Source organism: Halyomorpha halys, unplaced genomic scaffold (genome assembly GCF_000696795.3).
Source record: "Halyomorpha halys isolate HHAL.00 unplaced genomic scaffold, Hhal_1.1 Scaffold145.1, whole genome shotgun sequence".
Taxonomy (NCBI): Eukaryota; Metazoa; Arthropoda; class Insecta; order Hemiptera; family Pentatomidae; genus Halyomorpha; species Halyomorpha halys.
Genome location: NW_027115461.1, coordinates 209127 through 224397, shown reverse-complemented (window position 1 = coordinate 224397; position 15271 = coordinate 209127). Strand labels below are relative to the sequence as shown.

At 27.8% G+C, this 15271-nt stretch overlaps 1 protein-coding gene across 4 annotated transcripts in view; it reads left to right on the top strand.

Moving 5' to 3' along the window:
* LOC106678489 (glutamate receptor ionotropic, kainate 2) overlaps positions 1 to 11026 on the top strand; it is a 43812-nt gene extending 32786 nt beyond the window's left edge. For all 4 annotated transcript variants that reach the window (XM_014417012.2, XM_014417011.3, XM_014417014.3 and 1 more), the window contains 2 exons: positions 2157 to 2306; positions 5157 to 11026. In XM_014417012.2, the coding sequence (XP_014272498.1) occupies positions 2157 to 2306; positions 5157 to 5411 (405 nt within the window). In that variant the 3' untranslated portion in view covers positions 5412 to 11026. The remainder of the gene's footprint in view (positions 1 to 2156; positions 2307 to 5156) is intronic.
* The last annotated feature ends 4245 nt before the right edge of the window (positions 11027 to 15271 follow it).

Here is a 15271-nt window from a genome sequence, read left to right as displayed (position 1 = left end):
ACGCCCTGAGATTAAGAGTCTTTTATATTATTAAATTTGAATAAATTATATTATCCATTTAAGAGTAAAGTTCTTAAATTTGAACCCAAGTTCTCCTTTATATTTGAGAAAAGACATAAAACGATCTAGATTCTTTTTATTTTATTTTTTATATTTTTTAAAATTATTACAATATATTCTGGTTTTGTGTTAAATTTTTACCATTCAAAAGTGTAATTCTTTTTTAATTAAATGAAATAGTACCTAGAAAATCCACTTATCATAAGAATCCAATATTTCCTTTCAGAACTATCTAATCAAAATAACTCCATAAATTTAATATGGGTCCCAAGCCCCATTAGCAATGTTGGCAACAGGATCGCAGACAAATCCGCCAGAGAGGCAATCACGCTCCCTGGCTGAGGCACTACTGTCCTTCCCTATTAGAGACCTGTTAAAATAAAAACATCAGAAAGATGGCATGTGAGAGGAAAGCTCTCCGAATCAAAAGAGTAGTAAAACCAAGGTCGACATCCTGCCGCAGTGGCCACAGAGAAGAAGTTGCTCTAGCACGCTTGGGGATAGGCCATACCGTCATCACGCACTACCACCTGATTAGAAAAATGCCACCTCATAAGTACCAATATTGTCAGTCTATTCTCACACTTAAACATATTTTTGAGGAATGACCTTGCTATATACCAATAATAAACAGAATAGGACTGACCCAAAATTCATCTATGGCTCTCACAGATGAGGAAGCTAAAGTTACATTGGTGTTTAAATTTTTAAAAGCACATCGCCTCTTTTCTGTGATTTAAATTTTTGTTTACATTGTAATCTTGTACATGTGTGCGTGAGTGAATGTTTGTGTGTGTGTATCTTTATAATTATAACAATCCACAGGCATTGATAATCAAAAGATTTTATGTCTTTAAACAAGACCAAACAAACAAGTTTAACCCTAAGTTGATATGTACCTTAGGTAAAGAAATTTTATTATTTTAGTATCATTTAAACATGCTTGTAATTAACTTAGAGTGAATTCAAGTCAATATTTGTTTAAATAAGTCAAAGAAAAGTGAAATTAGTTCAATAACATCTGCTTGAATGTGCTACAAATACAAATCGAGTATTGTGACTTTTCTTTGGTTTCTACAGTGTAATCTCAGTACTCGGAACTCTCCATTAATCCAAACTTGCGAGAAAAAAAATGTACTTTCTTTGAGAAAACTCAGCAGGCAATAACGCTGTTGTTTTCAAATAAAAGTATTCATGTGTGTAAAGGACATTTTTAACTTCCTGATCTATAGGCAAGTTATTGCAATCACTATGAAAATTGAAAGTGGAAATTTTAATGTAGTGTCGATATCGGGTAATCTAATCCCAATGAAATTGTTCATAATATATTTTGTTGGAATTAAAAATGCATAATATCTATTGTATAAACCATTTTATTCTGTAAAAATAATTTAATTAATAGTAGAAATATGTAAAATACATTTTTGTTGGTGAACTCATTTTTTTGTTATTATGTTTTAAATAAATCCATACAAAGAATATCTTTTTATTTTTATTTATACTTTTTTTCTTATATAAATGAAAAATCTTATAATTTTAACAAATTAAATCATCACAACAACCACTGAGGATAAAAAGAGAAAACGTGTAGCTGCCCAAAATACGGCTAGTGACTGGTGATGTAATAAGACTCGTAGCACCCGACGAAAAACAAAACCGACTTCCTTAAAAAATATTAATTTTTGAAAACTTCAAACTCAAATATTAAAAAAAAAAGTAAAAATTAAATAAATAAAGTTATGTACTTTCATTTTGTTGAATTTACTTACACCATTTTTCCTAATACTTTCTTTAATCCAAACTTTTCAGTAATCCCTGCAACAATTAGCAAGTTTGTGTGTTTATAAATTTTTATATTTAATGTTAGGGATAAGTATGAAATTTACAACCATTTTTTTATTTATTTGGAATAATTCCTGAAACCTCTTTAATAAATAAATTTAAATATTTTAGAATTTTTTTTATTATGTTCAGATTTTCTGTTATGTTTTTGTCAGTAAAAATATTTTGTTTAAGTCTATATTTTCATTAATATTTGATTATTAGTAATAAAAATAATACACCATAAAGCTTTATTGAAAACAATTTTTTTTCAGGAAGAAGATAAAAGCAAAGACTCATCAGAGCTGAGTATAGCCCACGTTGGTGGAGTTTTCTTAGTATTGCTCGTCGGCTGTGTTGTTGCATTTTTCATGTCTATATTAGAATTTCTTTGGAATGTTAGAAAGGTTGCAGTTGAAGAGAAGGTATTTATTACTTTAATTAAACATTAAAAATTAATAATTTTCCAAGAGTGTTCTAACAATAAAAAATCTCACCTAATGATACAGTGTCTCCATGATTTTGAAATCTTGGTTAAATTTTTCACCTTTCACATCAATAACAAAATCAAGGTTAACACTTTTTATAAGGAAGTTAATAATTCCTTGGTATAAATTGGCAGGAATACCTTGGAACCAATTAACAAACAAGCCTCAACCATTTTAAAGAAATAAGATAAACACGAGGAGATGATGGTCGGGGGTGCGGTCAGTAATGATATACAAATAAGTAAAACTTATTTTATTTATGCCAACGTTTCGACCTGAATTTGAGACCTTCATTGGGAATGAAAACAAAAAGATAACAACCATAGTTCAGAGAAAATAAATTTGAGTAGATAGTAGATTATATTGACAGAAGGTATTATGCAATGTTAGGAATGATACATTACAAATATTAGCAAAAAAGAATTAAAAATCAGACAGTTCTTGTGTAATTAATGAAATTGTCATAATGGAAGGTAAAAAAAAAGAAAAAAAAAAAAAGATATACTTAATATAATGGGAAGAAGTTTAGTCAATATTGAAAAAATTATGTAATATATTTTATTTATTATGATATAATATATACTTTTAATATTGGTTACATTTCTTCCCGTTGTATCAGATATATAATTTTTTTTTTGTTCCTTTCATTATGATAATTTAATTATTTAATGAAGCACCACATTTTTTTATTTAACAAAATTGTTTTATAATATTTTAAATAGTTTTCATGTATATTTCTTACCTCTACAATTTAAACATTTTATCTTCTGCCAGTATCTTCTACTATCTGCTTAAATTTTTTGTTATATTTCTTTTGTCTGTATTATGGTTGTTATCTTACTGTTTGTTTTCAGCACTGATGAAGGTCTGAAATACATGCCGAAAAGTTGGCAGAAATAAAATATTTTACTTATTTGTGTATCATTAATGACTGTACTCCTGACCAACTATTCCTTATATTGAATCTAGGGTTAATAATAAATGCTTCAAATAACATAAACAATTCTTAAACATTATCATTTCAAATTAATTAATATAAATGCTAAAGTTATATTTTATACTATGACTTTATTTAACTAAGTTCAATCCAAAAGTAAAAATTGTGTTTTTTATTTTTTTTTTTTTACATAATAACTAAAAATTATAAGTTTTAGTGAAACTAATTCTGTTAGATGAATGACTGTTAAGGTTTCTGAAATCAGTTAGGTCCACTTAAAAAAAAAAATTGTTTAATTTGAAAAAAGTAAACTTTACAAATTCCTTTATCGATGGATTAAAAGCAATAAATCAAAAATCAATAGATCTCAGAACCCTTTCATATTTAATAATAGTGATAAATTATTGTTGTATATTAATGAAAAATGAAGAACATGATAAGTAATATATAACAATAAAAATAGAAGTGACATATAATATTTATTACAGATATATATTGTAATATCCTCTTTTATGAGTAAATAGTTATTTTTATTTATAAATGGTTTTTAATATGTTCTTATTTTATATATCATTTCAGTATTGTTTATTTGTTGTATTAAATCAAGAATGCAAGCTAACCAATTTTGTTCAGTCAAATATGGAGTGGAAAATATCATGATTCAAAATAAAGAAGATGGCAGCGTGTGTTCATTGAATCGCGGCCATGTTGAGCAGATTCAAACATTTTAAACTTTATTTATCTTCCCACCATAATTGAAATAACAGTACATTTAAGAAAAAATAGAAGTCAAGAATGAGTATTAACGAAAAATATTCATAAAGAACAACAGTTGTGCTAAAAACGATGGTTACATGGAACACCTAGAGACAGGACGTTTGGTTTCGTGAGCATTCGTTGTTTAGGCTGGAGAAGGATGAGAGCTCCTGGATGCAGGAGGGCCTGAATATCCTTTGTCTCTCTCAGTAGGACATCTTGAGAAAAAATACATCAAAAGAGTCATCCAAGAAGAATAAGATACTTCTTTGTTTTGATCGCTGAGAGTTTTGTTTGTATGTTGAAAACTATTAGAGAACCAAATGCTTTGTTGAAAGACAGTGTTAGTTTGTGAAATAGAAGTCATTGAAAACCATCATTTGTCATAGAAGAGCATAAATTGGTTAGTGTTGCTCAAAAAATAATTAAGTATAATTGTAAAAGTGTTATTTAAAGATAAATGTTCTGATTGCCTAGAAACCCGCCATGAGATCAAAAGTCTATAATAGTACACATAATTAAAAATTCTCATATTTATTTAATACTTAATCTTTTTATTTGACCTTGTCATCTTCAAAACTATACTTTAGATATGAGAATAAGTTAAAACTATATAAAATTTCTTTTATTTACTTTAAATAATTTTTGAATATTACAATAAATATATATAATAATTAAGTGTAAAACTAAACTGCTTGCTTATCAAAAATTAAAATATTGTAGCTGTGATTTGATTATAAAAATGCATAACCTCGATTTTATTTTCATATTAATAATAATAAGAAATGAAGAAAATGAAAAATAATATATAACAGTGAAAATAATATTTATTTTATATATAATAATAATTAACTGTGACAAAACTGCTTGTTTTTCAAAAATTGAAATGTTGTTGGTTTTTGTTCTGCTGTTAAATTTTGAAAAATTGATATAACTGGTTTTGAAATTACTAAATCTCTTCCATATCCACAAATTTGTGTATATTGTATAACCATGATTTTATTTTCCCTAGTTAAGGTTTTTGTCCATTGAATGAATAATGTAATGTTTTTCTTTGCTGTTATAAAAAAAAAAATGTTTATTCTTTGATTTAGATATCACCTGGAGAAGCATTTTTACTCGAGTTGAAATTCGCAATCCAGTGTTATGGTACAACAAAACCTGTGTGGAAACGACGGGAAGATTCTGTAGTCGGTAAAGATTTTCCTGAAAGTCATGAAATAGAAGAAGTAGAAGAGGAAGAAGAAGACAGAGGTTTTTTCGGTGATGAAAATATGGAAGAGGAATACATAAGAATGAACGGCTTTAATAAAAATATCCGTGCAATGAGCACTCAATCCTATTCCTGAATTTTTTCAATATCATATTTTTTATTATTTTATAAACAATATGTATTAATTGAGAAAAATGTTTTTAATTATTTTAAACCCTAATAATAAGTTTAGTGTTTTGTTTTTTTTAATTTTGGGAATTACTATTAGTCTTCTTTAATTTCATTATTTATTAATAATAACATGAACTACAAATAATCCACTTTACTCTCAACAGTTTATTTTAATCCAACAAGGTTTCGGCTTTTATCAAGAGACAAACTCAAATCATTTACTAGCCACAATTCATTTAAAAAATATATTTCATTTATAGGCTAATTACCCATGTCATATTATAAAACAACATCTCAATACTAAAACTATTCTTTAAAAACTTATTTTCCTTCCCTTTTTGCTAAACACCCCAACAATACTAACAATAGATTGTTAGTTATTGTTAATGTGTTACTAACAATAGATTGTTAATAATGTTCATTTTATCATCAGGCTAGTAAATCATTTGAGTCTCCTAGATAATGATCTAAGGGCCGAAACGTTGGAGAATTAAAATAAACTGTTGTCAGTAAATTGGATCATTTGAATTTGGAAGAAGATAGTTGACCATATGAGTTAGATTGGAGGAAGATAGTCCGGATGGGGGTCAATAAAGGTTCCAAAAAACAGTAACAAAAACTATTTATTGTTAACCAACGTTTCGCCCCAATTTGTAGGGCTATGTCAGGGCTAAATAAGAAAAAACAAGATACAAACATTTTAAAATTAACAGAACATTAAAAATATAAAACAATTCTTAAGTGTATAAAGTATATAAAAAACTAAAAATAATAAAATATTAATAATAGCAATATGAGGAAGTATACATGTTGGTAGACTGGAGAGAAGTGGTTAATAAATATAACCAGATGTGATATAAATTCTCAATATAGATCTAGACACATAAATTGTAGGAGACTATTCATTAAAATTAAATATGGTGGAGAGGTAGGTGTGTAAGGTACAACAGGTGGTATAGATATGGTATAGATGAAGTATAGTAATATGTAAAAGGGGATGTTGAGAAATTGGATAAAAATGAACAATAGTCCAAATAATCTGATAAGAAAGACGTTCTGATGCCAACTGAGAAGAAAAACGGAAAGAGCAGGTAGAAAAAGGATAGCTTCCTGAGTGGGGATAGATTTTTTATAATATATAGATGGCAGAAATATGAAATTTCATATCTGATATTACAATAGGTAAATATATGCATATACCTATGTATATGTATACCTAATAAATTAGGTAGTACAAGTTATAAATTAGATGTTACTATTTTGAAACCTTTATTGACCGCCACCCGGACTATCATCCTCCAATCTGGATCATTTGTAGTTGTTGTTATTACTAATATAAATTACTCTCGAACAATTAATCAATAAATATATTAAATTATTAAACTAATTTCTTTATTAATTTTACATCATTGTGCTACTACGGCCAATGTTTTGGATGGTCCATCCATCTTCAGGATTTTGTAACACAGTTCCAATTTTTTTTTTTGTTGAAATTTGAAATACAGCCTAATTTTCTATTCTTTATTTTATTATTATTATATATTTTTTTTTTGGCATACCTTCAATATCTTCTTTTATTTTTTATGTCATTTTAGTTCAATTTCTGCTTAAAATTTTGTCATTAATTTATAAAAAACTAAAACCAGAACATACTTAAAATCATTAAATATCACTCAAAATTTTGATAGTTAACTAGCAATAGCAGACCCAGAAATGTTTCGCTATTGCTATATTTGAGGATGTAAATACATTAATTGAACAATATTGAAACTTTGATATCAATCAATACATAGATGAAGTGATAAGATGGTAACTATAGTAACATAATGGGTAACAACTTCATTTGAAACTAATATTGCCCTTATAAGAAGGTTATTAAATCTGAATTTTATAAATGTAGGTTAAAAGAGAGGAGATTCAACTTTGCAACAGTTGTAATGTTGGAATTGGATAAATGCAGAGGAGTTATGAACAATAGTCGTCGGAATAAAAAAAAAAAATCCTCCACATAAATCAAGGTGAAAAATTTCTAATTTTTAATTTCTTTGAAAAATGGTATTTGAGGGTTCAGGGGAATTAAAAACGAATATGATTTGCTTTTTCCTGAAAAAACATTTTGTTTACCTACTTTACTGAAAACCTCATTATGTTTTTTATAAATAAAAAAAGAATAATTTAATAGAATTAGTAATATATTTTTCTTATTCTTCAGAAAGAGAGAAATAGATTAGCATATAATATTATAATATATAATTGGTGTATACTTTTGAGCTATGTGCCAAAAAGGCTTAATTTTTTGTACCAAAATAATCGAGCCAACCTATAATCTTCCTGGGAAAATCCGGAACATTAGTTAAAAGCCCCATCACAATCGAATGAAAGGTTTGGCAGCTCATAAAGTACGAACAAACAAATATTAATTTTCATATATTAAATAATAGATTCATATAACTCTTTTAACACTGTAAAGGTAGACTACTGCATTGTTCCCATATACCCTTATTGCTTGAAATGTCGGAAGCATTAGCACACTCATGTAAAATTAAGAAATTGAAGTAAGAAGGCTAATAATTCTTTTAAAAATCAGTAGAGTGCAGAATTCCCTTCGAATAATGAACCACTACTAATAATGTTTAATGAATATGGAGGTTTGATTCTGATACAATCAATATCACTATCAATTGAGGCTTATCTTGTTACTTACAAGGCCTAACATGATCTCTTAACCTAACCTAACCTTGCACCTCCCTGATATTCATATACCTGTTAATGAAACTTTAATTATTTTTTTCTACTTACAGTGCAACCACATTACAAGTCCATATCAACTGTATTTATGCAGTAAAGTTGGGCAAAAATTATTTTCAATAAAACTACATTCTATTCTTTTTCTTTTCAGGAATTTGAACTCTTTTTCTTTTTTTTTACTTCTTTATTCATTATGTCATCTGAATGTTTTAGGATCTTCTGGCCATTATCAAGTTTTTTTTTTAAAAATAAATTTATTTTATTGAAGAGAATTAATACAATCTGCCACAATTTAAGGGCATTAAGTATTAGTGTTCAAATACTCATTCATAAAATATATACAGAAATAGAAGAAAAGAGAGAAAAAATAAGGAAAAAAGTGGTAAAAGTTTACTACAGCTCCCTCAAAATGGCGGAAGCCCATTTTGGGGGAGCTGAAGTAACCTTTTACCAAAAAATTTAATTCAAAATAATAATTATATATTAATATATAAATGAAAGATTTATGTATATTGATTTGTATAAATAAATATATGAACCTATATCAAAATTATAATAAACTAACACTAAACACATAATAAAAATCAAATAACTTATGTGCAAGGAAAGAAAATCAAAACCCATTTGTACCTACATACAATATTTATGTCCCAATATCAAGTTCTAAAATAAAAATATTTACAATAAACAGTTTTACTATTAAAATACAGTTATAATCAACAAATTTTATATTACATTTTAATAAAAATTATAAATGTGTAAATAATACCTATGAATAATTTAATATTTAGCTATATATCCGTCCATTTTAGAAGTTGATAATGGGCAGAAGAGCCTGAAATGTTGTTCAGATAATATAAAGAATAAAGAAGTGGATAAAGGGTATACATTTCTGAAAAGAAATTGATAATATTTCAGGAACACCAAAAATTGCTTAATTTATTTCTTACAAATTTTCTAATTTAGATTCATATCCATCAACGTCTCAACACCTTATATAAAATGAGTTGAGGTAGTTCTTTAGATTTATGCCCATCTACGTCTCAACGCCTAATATCTAATGAGTTGAGGTAGTTCTTTATTATTATTATTATTAAATTGTTTAAATTTTAGTTATAAAATTTTTAAAGTTGTAAATATTTATTACTGAAATTTTAGTTGAAAAGCTGATGAATCTCAGTGAGTGAAAGTTCAAAAACTTAAAAAATAATAAAATGATACATTGCCAAGTTGTAAATAATATTTTTTTTATAATAGAAATTGATATGTGAAAATTTAATATTATGTATTATGTAAGAAATAAAGTTTTGATATATAGTTCAGTTACTGTAAAACAAATAGCAGTCTCATAAGGGGAAAAAAATAGGAAACATTTCTACTTTTTATTTCACATTGCCATTATATTATTGTATTTTTTATTTCATTTATATTTTCATTACTGATTCTGCTACTTGATGTATAATTTTATTTATTTCTAATAAGCTTAATTTAAAATATATTTATGCATATTATTTTTGTTCTTTGTGTACAATGAATGCTTTTGAAATATCAAAAAGAACCACAATTATTATAAATTGTGAATGTAATGATTTTCATTTTGAAAAGACAGATCTTCCTCATTCATCGATTCTTACCACTTTTTATTTATTACAAATAAGTTCATTTTAAGAAACTAAAACAGACAATTAGACTTAAAATTGTTTTCAAGATGGCCACCCGTATTTAACAATATGGAATTTAGAAACACTCCAACACTGACTTGATCAAAGAACAAAAATAAATTATTTGTTTCTTGAAGTAAAAGTCAATACACAGCAATGAATGAAAGTGTAATATAAAAAATAATAAAATGATACATTGCCAAGTTGTAGTTAATATTTTTTTTATAATAGAAATTTATAGATGAATTAGCCAATATTATATAAGTAAAATTTTAAAAATAAAGTTTTAATACATTGTTGAGTTACTGTAAAACACTCAGTAGCCTCGAAAGGAAAACACAAAATAGGAAACATTTATATTTTTTATTCCACTATTATTTTATGTATTTCAAATAAACGTAATTTTAATGTTCAAATTTTATATATTATTTTTTCTCATATCACAGCCCTCGAAGAATGGTGTCGTAATTGGAGGACTAAAATAAATCCCATCAGATCACCTTTACCCTATGTCGTAAACCTACCGATTGCCCTACAGTCTTCTTTAATAATGTTGATCTTAGCCCTGTTGAACAGATCCGCTACCTTGGACTACATCTGGACAAACGACTAACCTGGAATCCTCACAAAAGACTTAAAAGACAGGAAACTGCATGTCGATTTCGACTTTTCAGCACTTATTGGACAAACAGTCTAAACTTCCAATTCATTACAAAAGACTGATCTACATGACTGTAATAAGGTCAATCTGAATGTACTGAGTTGAGATTTGGGACTCCACTAAACCTTCGAATTCCTCTCGTATCCAATCATTGCAATCCAAAATCCTCAATGCCCCTTACTTTGTCACAAATAAAATCATACATAAAGACCTTAATGTTCCATATGTAACCGATCTAACCTGAACCAGATATCACTCCTTCCATTACAAACTTCCTAACTACCCAAACCCACTAGTTTCTAATCTTGCTTCCTCTTCCATTCCTGACAATCCTCCGAGGCACCTGAAAAGAAGATGGCCACGAGACCTGCTAATGTAAAACATCATTAGAGTGCTACCAATGGGTAGTTTATCTATATGTCTGTAACACTCCAATTTAACTGAGATACAATTTTCTAAATGTATTATAATGTACAGTTGTAAATAGCAATAAATAATGTATATATATTATTTTTGGATTTATCCCCACTTGCATTCTGATACTTCATATAAAATGAGTTAAGGAAGTTCTCTATTATTATTATTATTATTATTATTAAATCGCCACTTTGCAGGTCTTTCTGGAAGAAACAAAGCCAAAGAATTCATTCTGTAAAGTGGGGCGAAATGTCGGCTCACAATAAATAGTTTATTTACCATTTGACTTATTTTGATCGCACCCAGACCATCTTCCTTTTATTTTTTACTCAGGGTCAATCAACGCTCAATTAATACAATTAAGTTTTATAAGTTATATTAACTTTTTTTCTTACAATAATGGTGCGTAACATATGGTAATGGTAAAATGGTAGCAGGTAACTATGATGGTGGGAACGTATGTACTAATAAGTAACAATGAAAATGGCTGGCAATCAAACTAATATACTAATGACAGTCAAACGTGTACTAATAAGTAAAAATAAAAATGGCTGACAGTCAAACTAATATACTAATGACAGTCAAACGTTTGTACTAATAAGAAACAATGATGGTGGGAATTTTGCCAATGGCCAGACCAGGTTCAACACACTGGTTCTCATCCGATTATATTAACTTAAACTTATGTACTAATAAGTAACACTGATTGAGGGAACTTGTGTACTAATAAGTAACGATGATGGTGGGAAATTATGTACTAATAAGTAACAATGATGGTGGGAAAATTATGTACTAATAATTAACAATGATTATATTAACTTTTCTTTTTTTTTCACCCTCCTATTATTATTATCTTAAACAAAACCAATACATAAGTAAAATATAATTATGTATATCCATGAAATAGATATGGAATATAGTAACTTAAACATAAGTCGAACTTATGTACTAATAAGTAACAATGATTGTGAGTGAGAGGGTAGTAAATCATTTATTCATAATTTATTACTGATTATAATGAAAGAATATTATATTAGTGGATTTCATATCAAAAATCATATTTACTAAAATTAAGAGGGAAATCATAGTGTCTTTTTTTTTTTTTTTTTTTTTTTTAATGATGAGAAGATAGTTGAGAGGATAGTATATATGAAGAGAAGATTGTTGGGGCTGCGATGAGAAATTATCACAAATAAGTTGAAAAAACGTATTGAATAGTGGCAACATTTCGGTCAGAATTTCTAGCCTACATCAGGGCTAAAAAAAAAGAAGGTGTTGAAGCCACCTCAATTTGATGAAGTCTTTTTGAAGGAAAGCTTTAAATTACAAAAAAAAAAAAATAGAATAAAATAATTGGATCAGAATATAAACATTTATTTGGCTAGGCCAACAATAGAAAACATAAGAAGTAAAATCAAAATAAAACTTTCAAAAATGAAATAAAGAACATAAAAGTGTCTTTCAAATGAATAAACTGAAACAAACAGAATAAATATTAGGAGAAGATCATTGGGGGGAGGAAGGAGGGGGTGCAATCAGTATATAAGATAAATAAGTTGAAATACCTTTTTTTAGTAATAAATGGAATATGGTCCGTGTGAGGTAAAAAAAAAAAAAAACTGAAATAGTAATAACTATTCGATATTTGCACCTACATTTTGCACCACGTTGCAGAGCTTCGTCAGGGCTAAAAAAGATACAAACTCTTAACATAAATAAAAAAGTAAATGGAAAATTACAAGGGTATACAATGAAATAAGAATAATAAAAGGTTATAAACAATTAATGAAAACGGAAATAGTAACAGATAAAAAGAAGAAATATAAAAGAAAGTACAAACTAAGAGATGAAAAAGGGGAATAAGAATAAAATCAAGAAAATAGGAAGAAAATGAACGAGACAGAATTCATACCTGTTTTGACAGAAGTAAAAGTCAGAGTGAACTGTTAGTATTGGGAGGAGTGGGGATGGCAGTTAAGTACGTTACATTTGAAAATAATTTTAAAGTAAACAGTTTAGAAAATAAAGAGGAGATTAAAATTAGGTTATAGATGCCCATAGCTCAGTGGTTAAGACACAGTCTTAAATCTCGCCTGGGGTGTTGACTTTTTTTCATTGAGTGGTGGTCCTACAAAATGAAAAACTTTGATCCCCAACCATGGTTAGGCAGTATAGGATTCCAATGGGAGTCTTGGCCAAAAAAAAAAAATTAGGTAAACTATAAATGATAATATAAAGATAATAAATGATAATATACTTAATAGGGGGGGAGAGAAGAAATATTTAACAAAAAAAAATTAAAATGTACACAGATAAAAAGCAAAGAAGAAATAAAGTTAAAAGAATGGAATACAATAAATATAAATGATAAAAAAAGACAACATACCAAATGAATAGGGATACAGAGTTATGTAAAATTATGTTTGTACAACTTATTTAATAGAGCCTATGTTTCGGCCAGAATTTCTAGCCTTCATCAGGGCTAAGATCAAAAATCAAGAAAACAACCAATGAATACAAAAAATAAAAAGAGAAATATAAACAGAATGATTAAAGTAAATAATTGTACAGAATGAATGTTAATAAAAATAAAGTGATGAAAAAAGTGGAAAATAAAACTTATATATAGCTAATTAAATATGTAAGTAAAATAGCGTATTTAAGGAAATAAAAGTTTCCTTGTCTTTTTTTAATTTTTTTATTTTGTAAGTGAAAGTAAAATAGATCTTTCTCATTACTAATTGGAGTCTTTAGTTTCAACATTTTCTGCTAGATAGGAGCACCTCCACTAATTTTAAAGAGCTAGAAGCACAAAGGTGGGATATAGCTATCCCTTACCTAACAATATGTCACAGGAGTTGAGATGTCGTATCTAAATTATTTTCAGTATTCAATGGTTTGGAACTTTATCAACAACATTAACTATGTATATAAAGGGTGTTTTTTTGAGCCCGATAGAACTTGAAATTGTAAAAAATAACACAAAAAATTAAATTGTAATCAAAATTTTTTTTTTATTCGAAAGATCAATACGTGACATTAACATTTGAAAATGATTTCGGGCATATGGGCACCGCGGCTGTTCTTGACGAAGCGCATTCTGGACGTCCAATTTTGGGCCACTTTTTCGAGCACTGCTGGCCGTATGTCACGAATAACACGAACAATGCTGGCCTCCAAGGCGTCAATTGTTGCTGGTTTATCAGCATAAACCAGTGACTTCACGTAGCCCCACAGGAAATAATCGAGAGGTGTCAAATCGCACGACCATATGCGGCAATTTTGCTTATTAACAAACCGGTTAAGCCAAAAATGCGCCTCATCGCTGAACACAATTTTACAGAATGCGCTTCGTCAAGAACAGCCGCGGTGCCCATATGCCCGAAATCATTTTCAAATGTTAATGTCACGTATTGATCTTTCGAATAAAAAAAAAATTTTGATTACAATTTAATTTTTTGTGTTATTTTTTACAATTTCAAGTTCTATCGGGCTTAAAAAAACACCCTATAGATAATGGAGGATGGAGCTAAAATATGACAATATTTTATTTCATTATTTTTTACGTAAAGGCTCTTCTAAACCAGTCGGGGAATGACACTAATTCCATTATTTTATTGAGTGACACAATAAACTGCTACTCCTACAATGATAAAAGGTTATAAACTATTTTATAGTAAATTTAACAAGCTTTAATTTGAATGCTGGCAGACATCAGTACGTCCTATGGTTTCTGAAATAAAGTTTATCAAAACTCAAACTTATTTTCCTAACAAATATGAATCAATTTATTTTAGCAGATATCATGGAAAATACTATTCCTGCGAAGGTAAAGGTGATACACTACCTTATAGTACGTTAAACTATCTTTAATTTGAGTGCTAATAGACATCTATACGTCACATAGTTCCTGAGATATAGATTTCTCAAAATAAATTAACTAACTACGAATCTTTCAGTAGATTTTTAAGAAATGTTGCTTTTTAAAAAGCAATATATGTCGAGAACTATAGAACGTAAATAGCTCTATCAGGGCTAATATTTCAACAAATTTATTCTTCTTTAAATAATGTTCTTTTAAGTTTTCTAGTGTTGATGGTAGTTTTTACGATATAGAGCTCCGAATGAAAAATTAATGCAATTAATTGACGGCTGTTTCAAAACCTTAAAAAAACATTAATTTTTCATTCGGAACTCTATATCTTAAAAACTATGAACAACTATAGAAAATGTAAAAGAACATTATTTAAAGGTTAGTAAATTTGCTGAAATATTAGCCCTAATATTGCTTTTTAAAAAGCAACATTTCTTAAAAATCTACTGAAAGATTAGTAGTTA